Raw genomic sequence first — 14,641 nt, forward strand, 5'->3', positions numbered from 1 at the left:
ATTAATACTTGTTTATATATAGTGTTTTTTGTGAATGGTCAAAATGGAGAAAGTAGATCTGGTCTATCTGGCCTATACTATAGGGATCACAGTAAGCCCCGCCCCTAAAGCCTCCCCTGCTTTATGGTCTCTTTGACTCAAAATGACCATAATCTACATCAAGAGAGAAGTAGACTCAATTTATATAGACTTCTATACAACCAGAGGAGTCGCCCTGGTGGTCAGAAGAGAGAATGCAGCTTTTAAGACTCTTCGGCTTCACTCTTCAGAAAACGGAAGTTAATGTCTGGTTTAAAGCGGTAAACCAGGCACAGCATCAGTCTTCCTCTTCTCAATAAGAAGTTCCATTCATAATCCATAAGTCAGCCTTTCTGTATTCAATGTACATATAGACATTTTGACAAGTAACCTCTGCTGCTAATTTTATTTAAGGTTAGCAAACCTCAGGTGGATGGATATTGCAGAGTAACCGACACTACAGAGTCAGTTACTCTTCACATAAAGACACCGTGAGTGACGCATCAGTGCACTTGCATATTTAAGTACATTTTGATTTAGACTCTCATTTTCAGTTTTCCACCTTGGAGGCAGCCGTTGAGGTACATTCATCTCAACACACCATGAATATAAACTGGTCCTGAGACAAAACATGTATTTATTTATTTCAGCTGCTGCATTTTCTCTGCAAACAGATCCATCGTATTGAGCTCTTGAAAAATCAGTTTTCTGCCCTATTTTATACATTTCATTCAGTTCATGAAAAACAATATACCCGAGTTAAAAGCATTGACCAGATGATAGTGATACAATCTGATTACTTTATCATACCACAGTGTCTGTGGCTGCCTGGAAGCTGAGGAATTGATCTAAAAACCTCTCAGATCGCTTTAGAGCCATGAATCTGTTACGCCCTCCTCCTTACCTTGATGCTTTGGGAAATGTGTCATGTTGTGCCCAAACAAGCAAATTTGCTGGTAATAATAATGTGTTTAACTTCATAGGAAGTAACAACTCCAAACTCTAGACTGCTAAAAATATAAATCTGCAGGGGAAACACCATTTACAACTGTAAAGCTGAAGTTTCATAACTTATCTTTTTAGTTTTATTAACATTGTGTGATTTGTTGTAAGTGCCTGCAATCTTTACCAATAGTTTTACTGTCATTTAATCACAAGGCAAGGTAATCACACTCACACACACACTCACTGAACAGTTAAGGGTTCATAAACTACACACAGTTTGTCCACAGTTGTTGTTTGCTTACTGTTCCACTCTCAGGACTCCTAACAGGCCAGCAAAGTCCGTAGAGTCACGACAACGGTCTCCTGCCATCTAAATGTGCCTTTGCTGTGTATGTGTCGTGTGTGTGTGTGTGTGCAGACAAGAAGAGCCCAACTGTCCCACTCAATGTGTCCGACCAGAGGCTGCTGGAGGCCAGCCAGCAGTTCCAGAAGAAACAAGGGAAGGGCACCGTGGACGTCTGGTGGCTGTTTGATGACGGAGGTGAGTGTAGGAGGTTAGTCCCATGACGAAGGTCATCGAGCCAAAACGTAGTCCGAACCGTTATGAGAGCAGGGCATTAGTATCCTCTGCATTGGGACCAAGGAAACCAAATGACATCGGTTTTAGCTTTGTCTTCCTACCCAGACTCCCCAGCTTGTGTTTCCCAGGCTGCCAGCCACGCATCACCTCTTAACTGCTTTGTTCCTCGTCCCAACAGGAAAGCAGTTATTATGACTTAGCAACTCATAATTATGTGATCTGTTTCCATAGAAACAAATTCTAAAAGTGCTAACTCAATTTGTATTAGGGGGGTACAATAAATATAGACATACAAGGATCAGTGTGCTTGTGATTTAGATTATAATAACTTGTAATGCTGAGGAAGAAGAAATGTCTCTTTACGGAGAAAGAGGTTTCCAGGCAAAAGCTTCCGCTGTAAATGCGCAACAGATGATTATGTTATTAGATGGTTATCGTTGTAAATATTACAATCTCCAATGCGTTATCTGGCGATGAGGAAATGTTTGCTAACCTTTTACAGTTGTAGGGACTGGCTGAGCAGGAAAGGCTGATTAGCTGCTTTTCCTCCTCCAAACAATCGTTATTATAGACATCATTTACAGAGCCACTATCAGTTGAGCTCTATTCGGACGGCCGCTGTTCACAGGTCAACACAGCGACACAGAGCTCTGGATGCAGTGGAGATGGACAATCATTTCCCAGCTGTTCAAAAGATCAAATCTATTAGTGAGGTGTTGATCAGTGGAGCTTACGGCGCAACAATATGTTGGCGTGACTCATTCTCTACGGGCCGCCTGTCAGCCCAGCGGGGTGTAAAGATGTGAACAAGACCAGCGGCATGACTCACATGCTCAAGACACTGCGGCATGTGACACTTCCAATCTGGCTCATTGCCGTCATCTCAGCCGCTTCACTGCTGACAGCAGTAACTCCCGCCGCTCTTAAGAAAAGCTGTCACTCTGGAGGACAATGTCTATATTCTCTACATTTAACTTCCAAGTGAGACGCAGCAGGTGCTTAGTGATGACGTGACAGCCGCTCCGTGCTGAGAAGCCGTATGTTGTGTCCCGTCCAGGTCTGACCTTGCTGATCCCCTACCTGCTGACCAACAAGAAGAGGTGGAAGGACTGCAAGATCCGCGTCTTCATCGGAGGCAAGATCAACAGGATCGACCACGACCGCCGAGCGTAAGTACTGCGACTCCTCCCCCGCCGCTGCGTCGAGGCCGACGGTTGACAAGAGTAGAGAATATCTTATTCTTGTACATTTACCAAAAGCAATATGTAGCACACCTGCTCGCAAAAACATCCTTTTTTTATTGAGATTACATAAACCCTTTAATTTCTGCAAAAAAGAAATGCTACAATAATTGCTACTGCTACTCCATATTATAATGATAATAAAAGTAATAATAACAGTAATACTTATAATAATAATTAATGGTAATCAGAAGTATTACTTATGGTAATTGTTCTAATATAATTAACGTTAAAGATTATTATTTAACATAATACTATATTTTTGTTGAGTTTTCCTGGTGCGTAATTATTACTTATGTTTTAGTTAGTTACTTTTGTTCTGCCCATCATGTCCATGCACATGCTTTCCTTTCAGCACCACTGACTCAAAGCTGACGCTGTTTGTCTTCAGAGCTGTTCCGTTCACAAGTCGGCTATAAGAGTTACGATGTCTACGATGCACTTTAAATACAAATCCTGACTGTTTTGTGAATGCACTACTGTTGGTGTACTGGAAAAACCTGTACATCTCACGGGAAAAGGTGGGCATTTCATTTCACGGCCAAATCATCAAAATATGCTTAAAAAGCAGTCAAACGTACTGGAATCAGTGCCTTACATTTTGTTAATATGTTTCATTGGATCACAGATGGAACAACGATCTTTTTTTGCGAGCATATTTAGTAAAAAAAAAAATAAACAAGCAATCTTAAGTTGTGCTCCCCCTCCAGTAAAATCACTTAAACTGTTACGTCATTCTGACCAGAGTTACATTGAAAGTGTTGCCAAACGACTGAAGGAAAACATGTATTGAGTTTGAAACTCAACTTGTTTCAAGTATGTGCAGCGAAACTACTTCACAAAGCAAATGGTTGTCGACGGGTATATGATGTGTAACAATTTATTGCTGTAATAAGAGTCTTTCTTTAAGCTTTTTGGCCGCTTCAAGTATCCTAACAAAAACAAACAGATTCACTGAGTGTTTAGTGAACTAAACTACTGGTCTGCATTTACAATAGTAAATAACTCAGCAAACCTCCCAGTATGGTCCTTTTTTTAAAAGAGGCTGCAAAATAGGCGGACCAAGTCGTGGAGCCATCTGTTTGGACCGAATCAAGTGAACTTCCTGCCTACTTTGTGGTCGTTTCCCCCTGGACTAGGTCCAGCATGTGTGCGACCACAAGCTGTCATTTCCTTGTTATTCTGGGAAGAAGCTTTTCCCATAACATCTCATTGCTGTGAATAAAGTACATTTGCTGATTATAAAGGCATGTGAGTTTATTTCAGTGTCTTCAGACAGTGTTTTTATGTTTGATCTTACAGGATCAAGGTTCAAAATGTTTAGAAGGAGCTTTCCTACAGTGAAATAAGATCAGTAAACTTAGCTTAGCATAAAGACTAGAAGCTAAAATCAAAGAACCCTACCAACACTTAAGCTCACTGGTTAACAGGCACTTTCTTGTTTGTTTGGATCCAAAGTAGTTGTTGACCCACAACAGTGCCTCCATCGGTCCGTGCTGTATCTTGATGTAGCCATCTTGAGTTGAGCTGCATGCTGCTGATAGAGATCTGATTCCTTTTACAAGGAAAACAAACTAATTCAGATAAACATGTGGATGAATTTCTTTCAGTCAAAGGAGCAACGACACAGATATGTTTTGTAGTGGGGCTCTCCATGGCCGCCTCATTAACCAAAGTCTGGCACCGACAATAATGTAATGATCTCCCCCCACTTCTTAAAGTCCATAATCTAATCTGAGACCCTGAAAGAAACCAAGTGATCTTATTCACATGTAATAGGATGCCATGTTTCCAGTTGGCATGTCCATGTGTCTCACCCCCCCCCCCACCACCCCCACCCTCCACCTCACCCCACCCCGCCCCTCTGTGTCTCTCATTGTCCCTTACAGCTGCCTCCTTACTCCTGTGGTTGGATAAAATTAGCTTGGCGCTAGCAGCAGCCTTTTATCTCTTTGTGCGAGTACACAGCTCTACATGTACTTTAACATCCCCTTTGTTTGTTTACGGGGAAACTACAAATTGAATAACTGACACTTGAATGTTTCCCTGTTGGACTTGAATGGACTCACATTACAGCATTGGTTTTGTTTCTTTACCGATAGGAAAGTAGTTTCGGTATATATTTGATAAAAATCTTTATAACATTCCTCTCATTGTTCCCCTCATGCTTTGTGATTGTACAGGTGCCTGTACTTCAAAGCTCACTTTACCTGAATTCACTGTAATTTATCCTCTGAACAACTCACTTTCAAAACGTTTCATAGCGAATGGAGGGGGATTCATGTCTATATTTATTTGGTTGAAAATCACACATTAAAATTGTGATCATCTTATTTGAAGTTGAAGCTAAAGGAAATGAATCTCATTCAAAGAATGCCACAGTAGTCCCAGGAAAACCAGTCCCACCTGCTTTCCCTCCTAGATAAACCAGAGTTATTTAGAGCAGTTTCAGGGGCCTCGGTGCTTTATCTCTGCCCGAGGCTCCTTGGATTGAACATTTCTTGCAGCTGGTTTCTAGTGTTTTCCTCAACGCTTCTTTATTTTCCCTTGTTCCTGTGCAGGATGGCCACTCTGCTGAGCAAGTTCAGGATAGACTTCTCAGACATCAACGTGCTGGGAGACATAAACACCAAACCCAAGAAGGAGCAGTAAGTCTTCCTCCATTTTCACCCTCATTCCTCAAAGATACCGGTTTTACTCGTCATGCAACCTTTAAGTGAAAGCTGCAGGGTAGAAGCCACTGGAACGGATTGGTGCGTAAAATCACAACTCGTGCTGTGGACCTGAACATGATATTATTAGAAATGTAAGTGGTATCGGGGTCTGGAGTAAATGCTGCTTTTCTGTGCCATTGACCCCCGACCTCTTGAACAAAACCTGCAAATGTACACTTAATTGTCACGGTGTAGAATCTACGCTAAGTCTGCCAGGTCAAAGTTGATCCTGAAAGTAGACATTTTTATAACACGGTTAAATATCGGTTTGTTTGTTTTAAAGCTTCTTTTTCATTGGCCGTACTTCATTCAGATATCTAATATTATTGCTTTGAATTACACACAAACTCTGTCTTGAAATCAGTTTGTTCCAGGATCAGATCAATGTTCTGCAGCAAAGGAGAAATGTAGACATCAGTATTCTAACTCCTGTTAAAAGACAATTGACATAAAAAGCAATGAATAACATTTGCTCAATTTAATATTGTCATAAAGCTGCAGAAATGAATGGCAGTGTTAAGTCTACCTCATGGCCGGCCTTAGTCTCTGCTGCCCCCGTGTGTTATGTGGCGACATGACATCAGACAATCGGACATTACGATCATATTAAGACCAATAACTGACTGTCTGGTATTCTAAGGCTGTTCATGTGGATACTTAACGGTTGGTTTTGTCTTTTCACCGTCACTTAAAGTATCATTGCGGTTAATTACAATTTTTTTTGCAGTCTAATCTTAAAATTAAGGAGTTTGGACTCGACCTGACAGATGTCTTTTAAACTCAAGTGACGGAGCTTTCAGACAAAATGGCACCACTGAACCCTGTTCGGTTGTGTCTCCATCTTCTGTTGTCGTATAGAATAAGTGTGTTCTGAAAGGCTTAATGACACCTTGGCTTGAACTTGACCATGAAGCTGTGGTTGTGCAGGGTGTCGGCCTTCGAGGAGATGATCGAGCCGTATCGGCTGAAGGAAGACGACATGGAGCAGGAGGCGGCTGAGAAGCTGAAGGACAGCGAGCCCTGGAGGATCACCGACAACGAGCTGGAGCTCTACCGCGCCAAGGTCAGCATGCCGCCGCTCTGGAACTCTCCTTTTACTTTTCATTTCAGGAGTCTAAAGACAAAATTCTGGCTGATGACACGATCTCACAAAAGAAAGCTTTGACCGATTAAATGTTTGCCCAGTGCAGCAAATAAGGCCTCCGCGGAAGGAGCAGGAAAGCGTGTTCATGCTTCTGGTTTCTCGTCTACTGAACCGCTTTGTTTACTAGACGGCCAAAGCTCCAGACCAGTCAGAATGTTGCTGCCGGGGTTTAACAAAAAGCTCAAATTGGCTCCCTGTTTCTTTTCGACTTGATTTTAAAGTCCTCTCAGTTTTTAATGCACTAAGTAGCCACGCCCCTTTTTATATCACAGACTCCCCATCGTTTTGTGATCCTTCATGAACCCTTAAGATTATACAGCTGCCCTTTTAAACTGTTCCCATGGTCACCACAACAACCTCTAGGGGCGCTGCGTCCAGCCACGCTGCCGTAAACAAACGACTTGCTGACTCACTGGACAGTTAAACAACAACATAACGCAGCGTTTTAATATTGCCGAGAATATAATATTCTATGATTATTTTTGGTAATCATATAAGATTTAGATATTTTCCTCCCTCGTGTATATCATTTTTAGATGTTTTTTGTCGCTGATGAATTGCAAAGCATTTGTCCTGCATCCTGTGCCTGAAAGGTGCTGCAGTAGTGTTCATATAATCCACTGCAGCCCGATGGAACAGAGTGGAGTCGGTCCACCGGCTCTGAGCTGTGCTGCAGCAGCTCGTGATGTTATCTGGTAAGCTGAGACCGGAATGTTTCAACCTGCATCTTTGTTTGTTTTGCTCCTCAGACTAATCGTCAGATCAGACTCAACGAGCTGCTGAAGGAGCACTCGAGCACAGCCAACCTCATCGTCATGTAAGCTTCTCTCTCTCCCTCTCTCGTTTGTGTGTGACTACCACAGGTGGCCTTACTTATAGTGCTGCTGATGGTTTTATATGTAATTGATGACCTCAGGAATGCAAGTTTTAGAGTGTTTCCTCTTGAGTGCGCCTCCTGAAAGCCTCCAGCGTCCCCCCAGAAACCATCATTGTGTCTCGCCTCACTCCCCCCTATAGTGTGGCCGAGCAGACAGCTTTGCATTGCAAACTACAGGCCCCTCAATCATTTTAATGACACCACTGCATTTGCACAAAAGGCCATCTACAAAAATTTAAAAAAAAAACCTGCCAGATCATGATGCCGCCTCATTCTGCAGTTCAACAGGCAAAATAAAAGGATTGTGACTCAAATTTGCAGATAATTGAAGTTCTGTCTCATAAAAACACATCCGTGTCATGGCGTGCTTTTTACACCTGTACCTCTGTGCATGTGCCATTACAACCCTCACTGTGGCTTAAGCGCGCTGCTGCCACCTTCTGTCCACAGTTATCAAATGCATCCATTGCTTTTACTGACCAAGGGAGAGAATTATCCATTGTTGCATTCTAGCGCTGGTCCGGTTCTGTTAATTATGATTAATGACGGGCAGAGGCGAGGTGCTGTGGAGTGCACGGTCTTACAATGGAGGCGGTCTGTACAGGATTGATTTGTGGCTCATGACTGTGGGATTGCTGTCAAACACTTTGTAATGGACATCATGTACTGACAAAGTATGCAGTTGGATACAACAGTGGTCCCCAATCCCCGGGCTGCAGCCCGGTACCGGTTCACGAGTCAGTTGGTACCGGGCCGCACAGAAAGAATTTTTTTTTTTTTTAAAGTTAAAAATTAAAAAAAATAAGAAAAAAAAGTTTTATTTTGAAAAAGGACCGGATACGTCCATCTGTGCCTCTTGACACATGTTACCCCACAAACAACACTAAAAAGTCTGCTTCAACTCTGCCGGTATTCTGGTCTAAAATCAAGGCAGAATATCCTGAGATCGCCAAAAAAGATCCGAAACCTTCCTCCATTTCAACATCCTGTCTTTGTGAAGCGGACTTTAGGTTAAGCAGCAGACTGGACATAAAGGTCTAAGTTAAGCAGAAAACTGGACATGAAGTTCTAAGTTACAGAGTAGACTGGACATAAAGTCCACACGTCGAGTGTCTTCATCACTCTGACCCGGGTCCTTGCAGAGAAACCAGCTCAGGGCTCACACTAATTCAGCGTAATGGTGATTTGTATATTTATGCACTTTATAATTGCTTTATGCCGGTCGTATCATGTTATTACGTCATATTTATTGCAGTAGTTTATACAACTTTTGACCTGTGAATCAGGACATGAATACATAAATATATACATGGCCTAACACAGATCAGTTTTACCATCTCATCCTGGATGGTTTTAGTGATCAGCAGATGGATTTATGACCAGTTCAGCTTTTAAAATCGTGTTTTTTTAAAGATGATTTTGAAAGCTAAACTAGTCATGCATCCATCTCCAATCATATAATCCTGATGGTTCAGTGCTTTCACACTACAAACGAACAGCATCTGAGTCCGCATGGAGGCGGACAGAGATCCACCTTTTTCAAGCAGACTTGTTTCGGTTGTTTGGTCCAGAGTTTGATTGACAGCTTTCACACCAGCTCAAATGATCCAAACTAACTGACCTCAATCATTGGAGGTCAATGTCTGACCTCAACCACTGGAGGTCAATGTCTGACCTCAACCATTGGAGGTCAAGCCCTAACTTTATCCATTTGAGGTCAATGCCTCGACCGTTAGTACTAGTACAAATGAATTAAAACAAAAGCAGCCCTGCTAACAATCTTCCCTCTTTGTCTTGCAGGAGTCTGCCGCTGGCCAGGAAGGGCGCGGTGTCCAGCGCTCTGTACATGGCCTGGCTGGAGGTGTTGTCCAAGGACCTGCCTCCCATCCTCCTGGTGCGCGGCAACCACCAGAGTGTCCTCACCTTCTACTCTTAAATACACACGGGAAAACAAAAGTTTTTAAGTCTTGCATCCACTTCTGCCTCTGGCAGAGGGGACACATACACACATACACACATACATACATACACACATACTTTACAGTCCAGACCTAAGGTGCACCACCACATACACTCCAGAGACTGTAGAAAACAAACACAGCCACTGATGGAAACGACGCTGGTCATGTGAATAGAAATGGAGGAAGTGATATTGGTTGAGATGTGTAAAGTCTCATAAAGAAGTGTGGGGGGGTTGTAAGGCTCTGCTCCTTTCTTTCTATTTATTCCAAGATGTCTGGGTTTTTCTCTTGTAGCTCTAGTTTCTTCTAATTTCCTCATGACATTGTTTTCCATTTGACAAAGTTGACTGCTCTCAGGCTCCAAAGCAGTCACACACAATGTTTTCATTGTCATTCTCACAACATGAAATATCTTGATGTCATACTCGTCACGTTAATTGGACCAGTTCTTTTCTTTTTTGTGATGCAGCAATAATCAAGCTGTTGTTATCCTTAAACTTTGGGAGAACCATGCAGAATGCTTTGCAACACACTCTAAAGCCTTATGGATGTGCCTTCCAGTTGAATCAGATTAAAATAATTATAATCTATCCAGATTGACAATATTACCTATTATATTAGTGGATACTAGTTAGTTTTATTGAGTTTTAAATGTGATTGCTTCTTAGTTGGAGCGTTGTATTTATGCGAGTGGATTGCATAGTTTAATGAAGGTTATCCACTTGATTGCATGAAGACTTTCTGTCATTTCTTTCACTTTTTACCCAAATCAATATGTTTATTTCAGGCCATAGCTTTTTTGTTTTTTTAATTCACCTTTTGAGTCTTCCTTTTTAAAGCTGTTGAATATTTGCGATAGCCTCAGCTAGTCGACACATGACGCAGTTTATCTTCTAGGTGTCGCACCTAGAACATGTTTTTATGGGTCTTAAATGTAAGATCTTATCTGTCAAAAGATGTGAAGCGGTGGAGCGACTCCGCTGATGGACTGAAATGAAGTCTTTCTTTTAACAACTTGTGTGTTTCTGTGTCCACATGTATGGTTCTTCCCCTGAGAAAGAAACTGCTCTACCCAATAAGCTAGCTAAAACCTTGCCTTAACGCTAGAACTAACGATTGTCACGAGTTCCTTTTCTCTTATAAGCCATACTGGCTGGACAGCTGGTGGGTAAATGCAGAAAGGCACCCACTGGTTACATGTCATGAGAAGTGTTTCAGCACAGTTGTTCTTCTTTACTGTATATGCATTATTATTTTCTTCTTCCCATAGTCCACCTGCATTAGTCTGTGACATTGCTTTCTGTATGTTGCTGGCGAAGTGGTCAATCACCAGTAACGGGCACCACGTGGCCAGAGTTAGCGCCCCAGTAGACTGTTGCTTGTTTGCCATCTGCTGGTCTCCCGTTCCTACGAAGCCTTTACTGGGCAGAGAGAGCGACCGACACACGAGCGTCACACTGGAAGACTTGCTGGCAGGAAGAATGTGACTTTAGAATGTGTCATGGCTGAGTGAACATTTACCTCTATGCATATGAGCTTGTGTTGCGAAAGCACTTGTAATAAAAGTCCATGTCCAAGTGAACGGATCTACTGGCCTCAGTTCATGTAAAGGGCATGTGGAGACCTTTTGAGGGCACCATGGCTCCAAGAAAAGTCATGTGTCTATTTCCCAAATACCCGGTTCTACCATGGTCATGTAGCGTTAATTGATTTGGCCAGTTGGCTTATTTTTAGACGACCGCACAGCTGCCTCGTCGTCCCAAATTACAAGATGGCAACCGCTGCTTTGTGGAGAGCTAAGGTCATATTTGTTCCAAAGGTGCGTTCAGAAAGAATGCAAAGTTAAATTCAGAAGTGCTTATGAAAATCAATTTAAAAGAGCGCCAGAGCCGTAGCTCTACACTCACTTTCACTCAAGCAAAGGATGGTAACGGACAAAATGCTGAGCTCGAGGCTTCAAATCCATAGTCCACAAACCAACTGACGACATGAAGTCCACTTCTTAGATGCAGTCTATGGCCAAAAACGAATTCATGCTTATTCCAAAGTTTCAATTCATAAACAGATAGACCAGTTGGAAACAAGTTGAGTCTTCAGAAAATAAAGCATGAACAGGAAGTTGCTGTTTAGACGTCAGACTGCAGCGAGCTGACACTGAACGTCTGGGTGGTCGTTAAAGAGCAAAACGGACATCAGACAATTGAAAGTTGAGCGATATAATTTGGTTATTGAGCACCTTAAGATGATGCACACGTGTTCTATATGAATAATTCTATTTGATTGTCTAACCGAAGTCCATGGTATAATCAGGAAAATGTTTTGTTAATTGCAGTTTAGTTTTTTTTAAGGAAAGGAGCACAGCTCATTGTCATGAGAGCAACTCTTCCCAGCATGCTACTGTCAGCAGCTAACGGTCAAGCTGGACCACGATTCAGAAGAAAGGCTCCATCATGGTTCTAAGATAGAAACTGCCACATAACTAACGGAATAAAACAGGGTTCTATTTAACTTTTTCTTTCTCTGCGTTTCGCCCCCAAAACAAGCAGTTTATAGCATTTAGCGCATTACTCATGTACTCTGTCTTTTACCGTATGCAATTTCTAAAGAGTGTGAACACAATGCTTAGGTTAGCTGAATGTACTGTATAATAATGAACACTACCACTCGGAGTTAGCGTTCGTACGCTCCGGTTGGTTCCCATCCTGTATATTTCCTGCACCGTGCTGTGCGCCTTCATGCAGCTGCATCCATCATCGCTCTGCTTCACCTGCACAGTGTGCAGGCCGGGACTTTGACGTGCATACCTATGTATGTATGCATGTGTGTGCTAGTTAGTAGTAGGTAAACACTAACTTTATGTCATGCTCACCAGTGTATTAAATACATTCTTGAGTACTTTCCAGGTGAAAAGCATGTGCTGGGTGAGGAACAGTCAAACCTCTGAGACGTTGTAGTGTGCAATAGCATCCTCAAACCCCCCACACAGCGCCCTGCTGCTGCTGGGACAGGTCTTTGGATTAGGTGGGGACTAAAAGTCAAGACCTCTATACCTCTGCGCCCTTGATTTTGTTCATTTAAAGATTTTTAATCTGTTTTTACAAGTGACCCAACTTTATAAAAGCACTAATCCCTGAAGTGCCACTCATTAGCAGCGGCGTTCCAGAGTCACAGTGCGATTGATGATTGCCAACTTTATCACTTCCTGTTGGTACAAAATGGTGAAGTCCATTAATCTCTACCGTTGTGACGACTTAAACAAGATTCTGACCTTTTGGGGGCGCTATTGTGCACGAAGACAAAGTCCAGGGGGGCGTCTTTAAACTCCATCCATGAAGCACTCGCCCTCCCTTACTGTTACATAGCCACAATATTACAAACAAGAACACGGGTTATTCTATATTTGTACATTAAAGAATCTATATGCCTATATATATATATATACACACACACACGTATAAATGTATTAGTCTGACCTGGAGTGAATCTTTGTCTTTGATATGTCATTTAATGAAACAAAAAGACCTCCTGTCCACATTTTACAACCAAATGATAGTGTTTGTGTGTGACTTCATTTATCTCCCATCTGACATGCTACTGCTCTACTGAACAGACCAAATGTCACCTGTACTCATATTGTCAGCCACCATGTCATTATGTCATCATTTGATATCTCAATTACCCGTGTATTTTCTGCCAAAGCCTCCCCCTCCTCCAGTCCCCATCTGTTGTGTGTGTGATGATGTCATGATGATGGATGATGTTGTACACACTGCAAACAAACTAACCTGTAAATAAACTTCGTAGTCTAATGGCATAAATTAAGAAAGTGGAATAATTATGTCAAATTTCAATATGGGGAAAGATATTTATTTTAGTTCAGGATTTTCTCCACATTCTTTTTCTTTTTGCTGTATTTTTGGTTTTGATTGTAAGTTAATTTGCATGTCAATTTTTTTTTAAATCGTTTTGTTAGCCTTTGATTATAGCAAATTGTCTTTTTTTTCTCTATTTCTATCTTTTCAATGCCTTTTAAAGAAAAGACGTAAAAAACAAAAGCAGATCAAACCTGTTTTCACACAAACGTGGAGGGAATCGACCAGCCGGTTGAAGCAGTAATGTTTTGATACACTGTACTGTTAACAGTCACAGATATGCTTTTTCTAACATTTTAACATTTATGATTACCAATACTTTGTACATCTTTAATGCAATAAATCAATCAAATGAAATCGGTTACATTCGTGGCATCCTTTTGTGCTCTCTAATATTGCAACTCGATAGGTATGAAATGGTACGGAGTAAAGAGCTATACTATCTAGGCCATTTTAAAATATAATTTGTTACATTGTTTGTTTTCATGTAAAGTACAAACAAAAGCTCTTATTTAAATTAAGATACTTCAACTCATGATGAAAAATGAACAGATTTTGGTACATTTACATCTTTATTTTGCAACTTTGGTGGCCCTATAGTGGCTGTGGTTTGTTTGTGTAACTGTAAATATCATGTTGTTTATAATTAAGGACGCAGTGAGCTTGAGATGAGTTAAAAACTTTTTAGTGACATCTAGTGGTGAGGTTGCAGACTAAAACCTATGGAAAACACCTCTGTTCACCCTCCTTAAACGGTAGAGAAGCTACGGTGGCCTTCAGGTAACGTAAACAAATGCACAAGGCTCTCTTCGGTTCTGGGCTGCTGTAGGAACATGAGAAGAACCCGCTCCCCATGTAGATATGACGGGCTGATTTTAAGCTCATGGAATACAATGATTATTAACTTCAGGTGATTACAGACTAACACAAACATAATAATGTTACAATTCTGCCAATTGATCCCCTCCTGAAATCCTGCACACTGTTCCTTTAAGGCTTAAAGATGACTTTGCATTAATTCAGATCTGCTAGAATGTCGGTCATTTACTGGATATTTTAACCGGGTGTTAAGTTTCAGTGTGAAGCCGCTGGAGCTCTGGAGTCGGTGGATCATTGTCAAATGATTTTCAGGAGTGTGTTTGCTGCACGATGACTCACGTTGTGTCACCTTGGTGGTTGCTGCTTGTTCAGCCTCCAATAGGCTCCACCCTCTGTTCCAATGTAGGTTGTTTTGGCCCAGTAATTCAAGCCAGATCCAAGTTGTATGGTCATCCTGTTTTCAACCTACT

General features: G+C 41.7%; 1 protein-coding gene across 2 annotated transcripts in view; it reads left to right on the forward strand.

Annotated features, from left to right (window-relative positions):
• slc12a2 (solute carrier family 12 member 2) overlaps nt 1-13,709 on the forward strand; it is a 54,037-nt gene extending 40,328 nt beyond the window's left edge. For both annotated transcript variants that reach the window (XM_068574542.1, XM_068574543.1), the window contains 6 exons: nt 1,382-1,504; nt 2,601-2,712; nt 5,346-5,432; nt 6,426-6,561; nt 7,392-7,459; nt 9,320-13,709. In XM_068574542.1, coding sequence (XP_068430643.1) covers nt 1,382-1,504; nt 2,601-2,712; nt 5,346-5,432; nt 6,426-6,561; nt 7,392-7,459; nt 9,320-9,455 — 662 coding nt within the window. In that variant the 3' untranslated portion in view covers nt 9,456-13,709. The remainder of the gene's footprint in view (nt 1-1,381; nt 1,505-2,600; nt 2,713-5,345; nt 5,433-6,425; nt 6,562-7,391; nt 7,460-9,319) is intronic.
• The last annotated feature ends 932 nt before the right edge of the window (nt 13,710-14,641 follow it).

Source organism: Clinocottus analis, unplaced genomic scaffold (genome assembly GCF_023055335.1).
Source record: "Clinocottus analis isolate CAN_PGR_092001 unplaced genomic scaffold, fCliAna1.0.p SCAF_13, whole genome shotgun sequence".
NCBI classification, from domain to species: Eukaryota; Metazoa; Chordata; class Actinopteri; order Perciformes; family Cottidae; genus Clinocottus; species Clinocottus analis.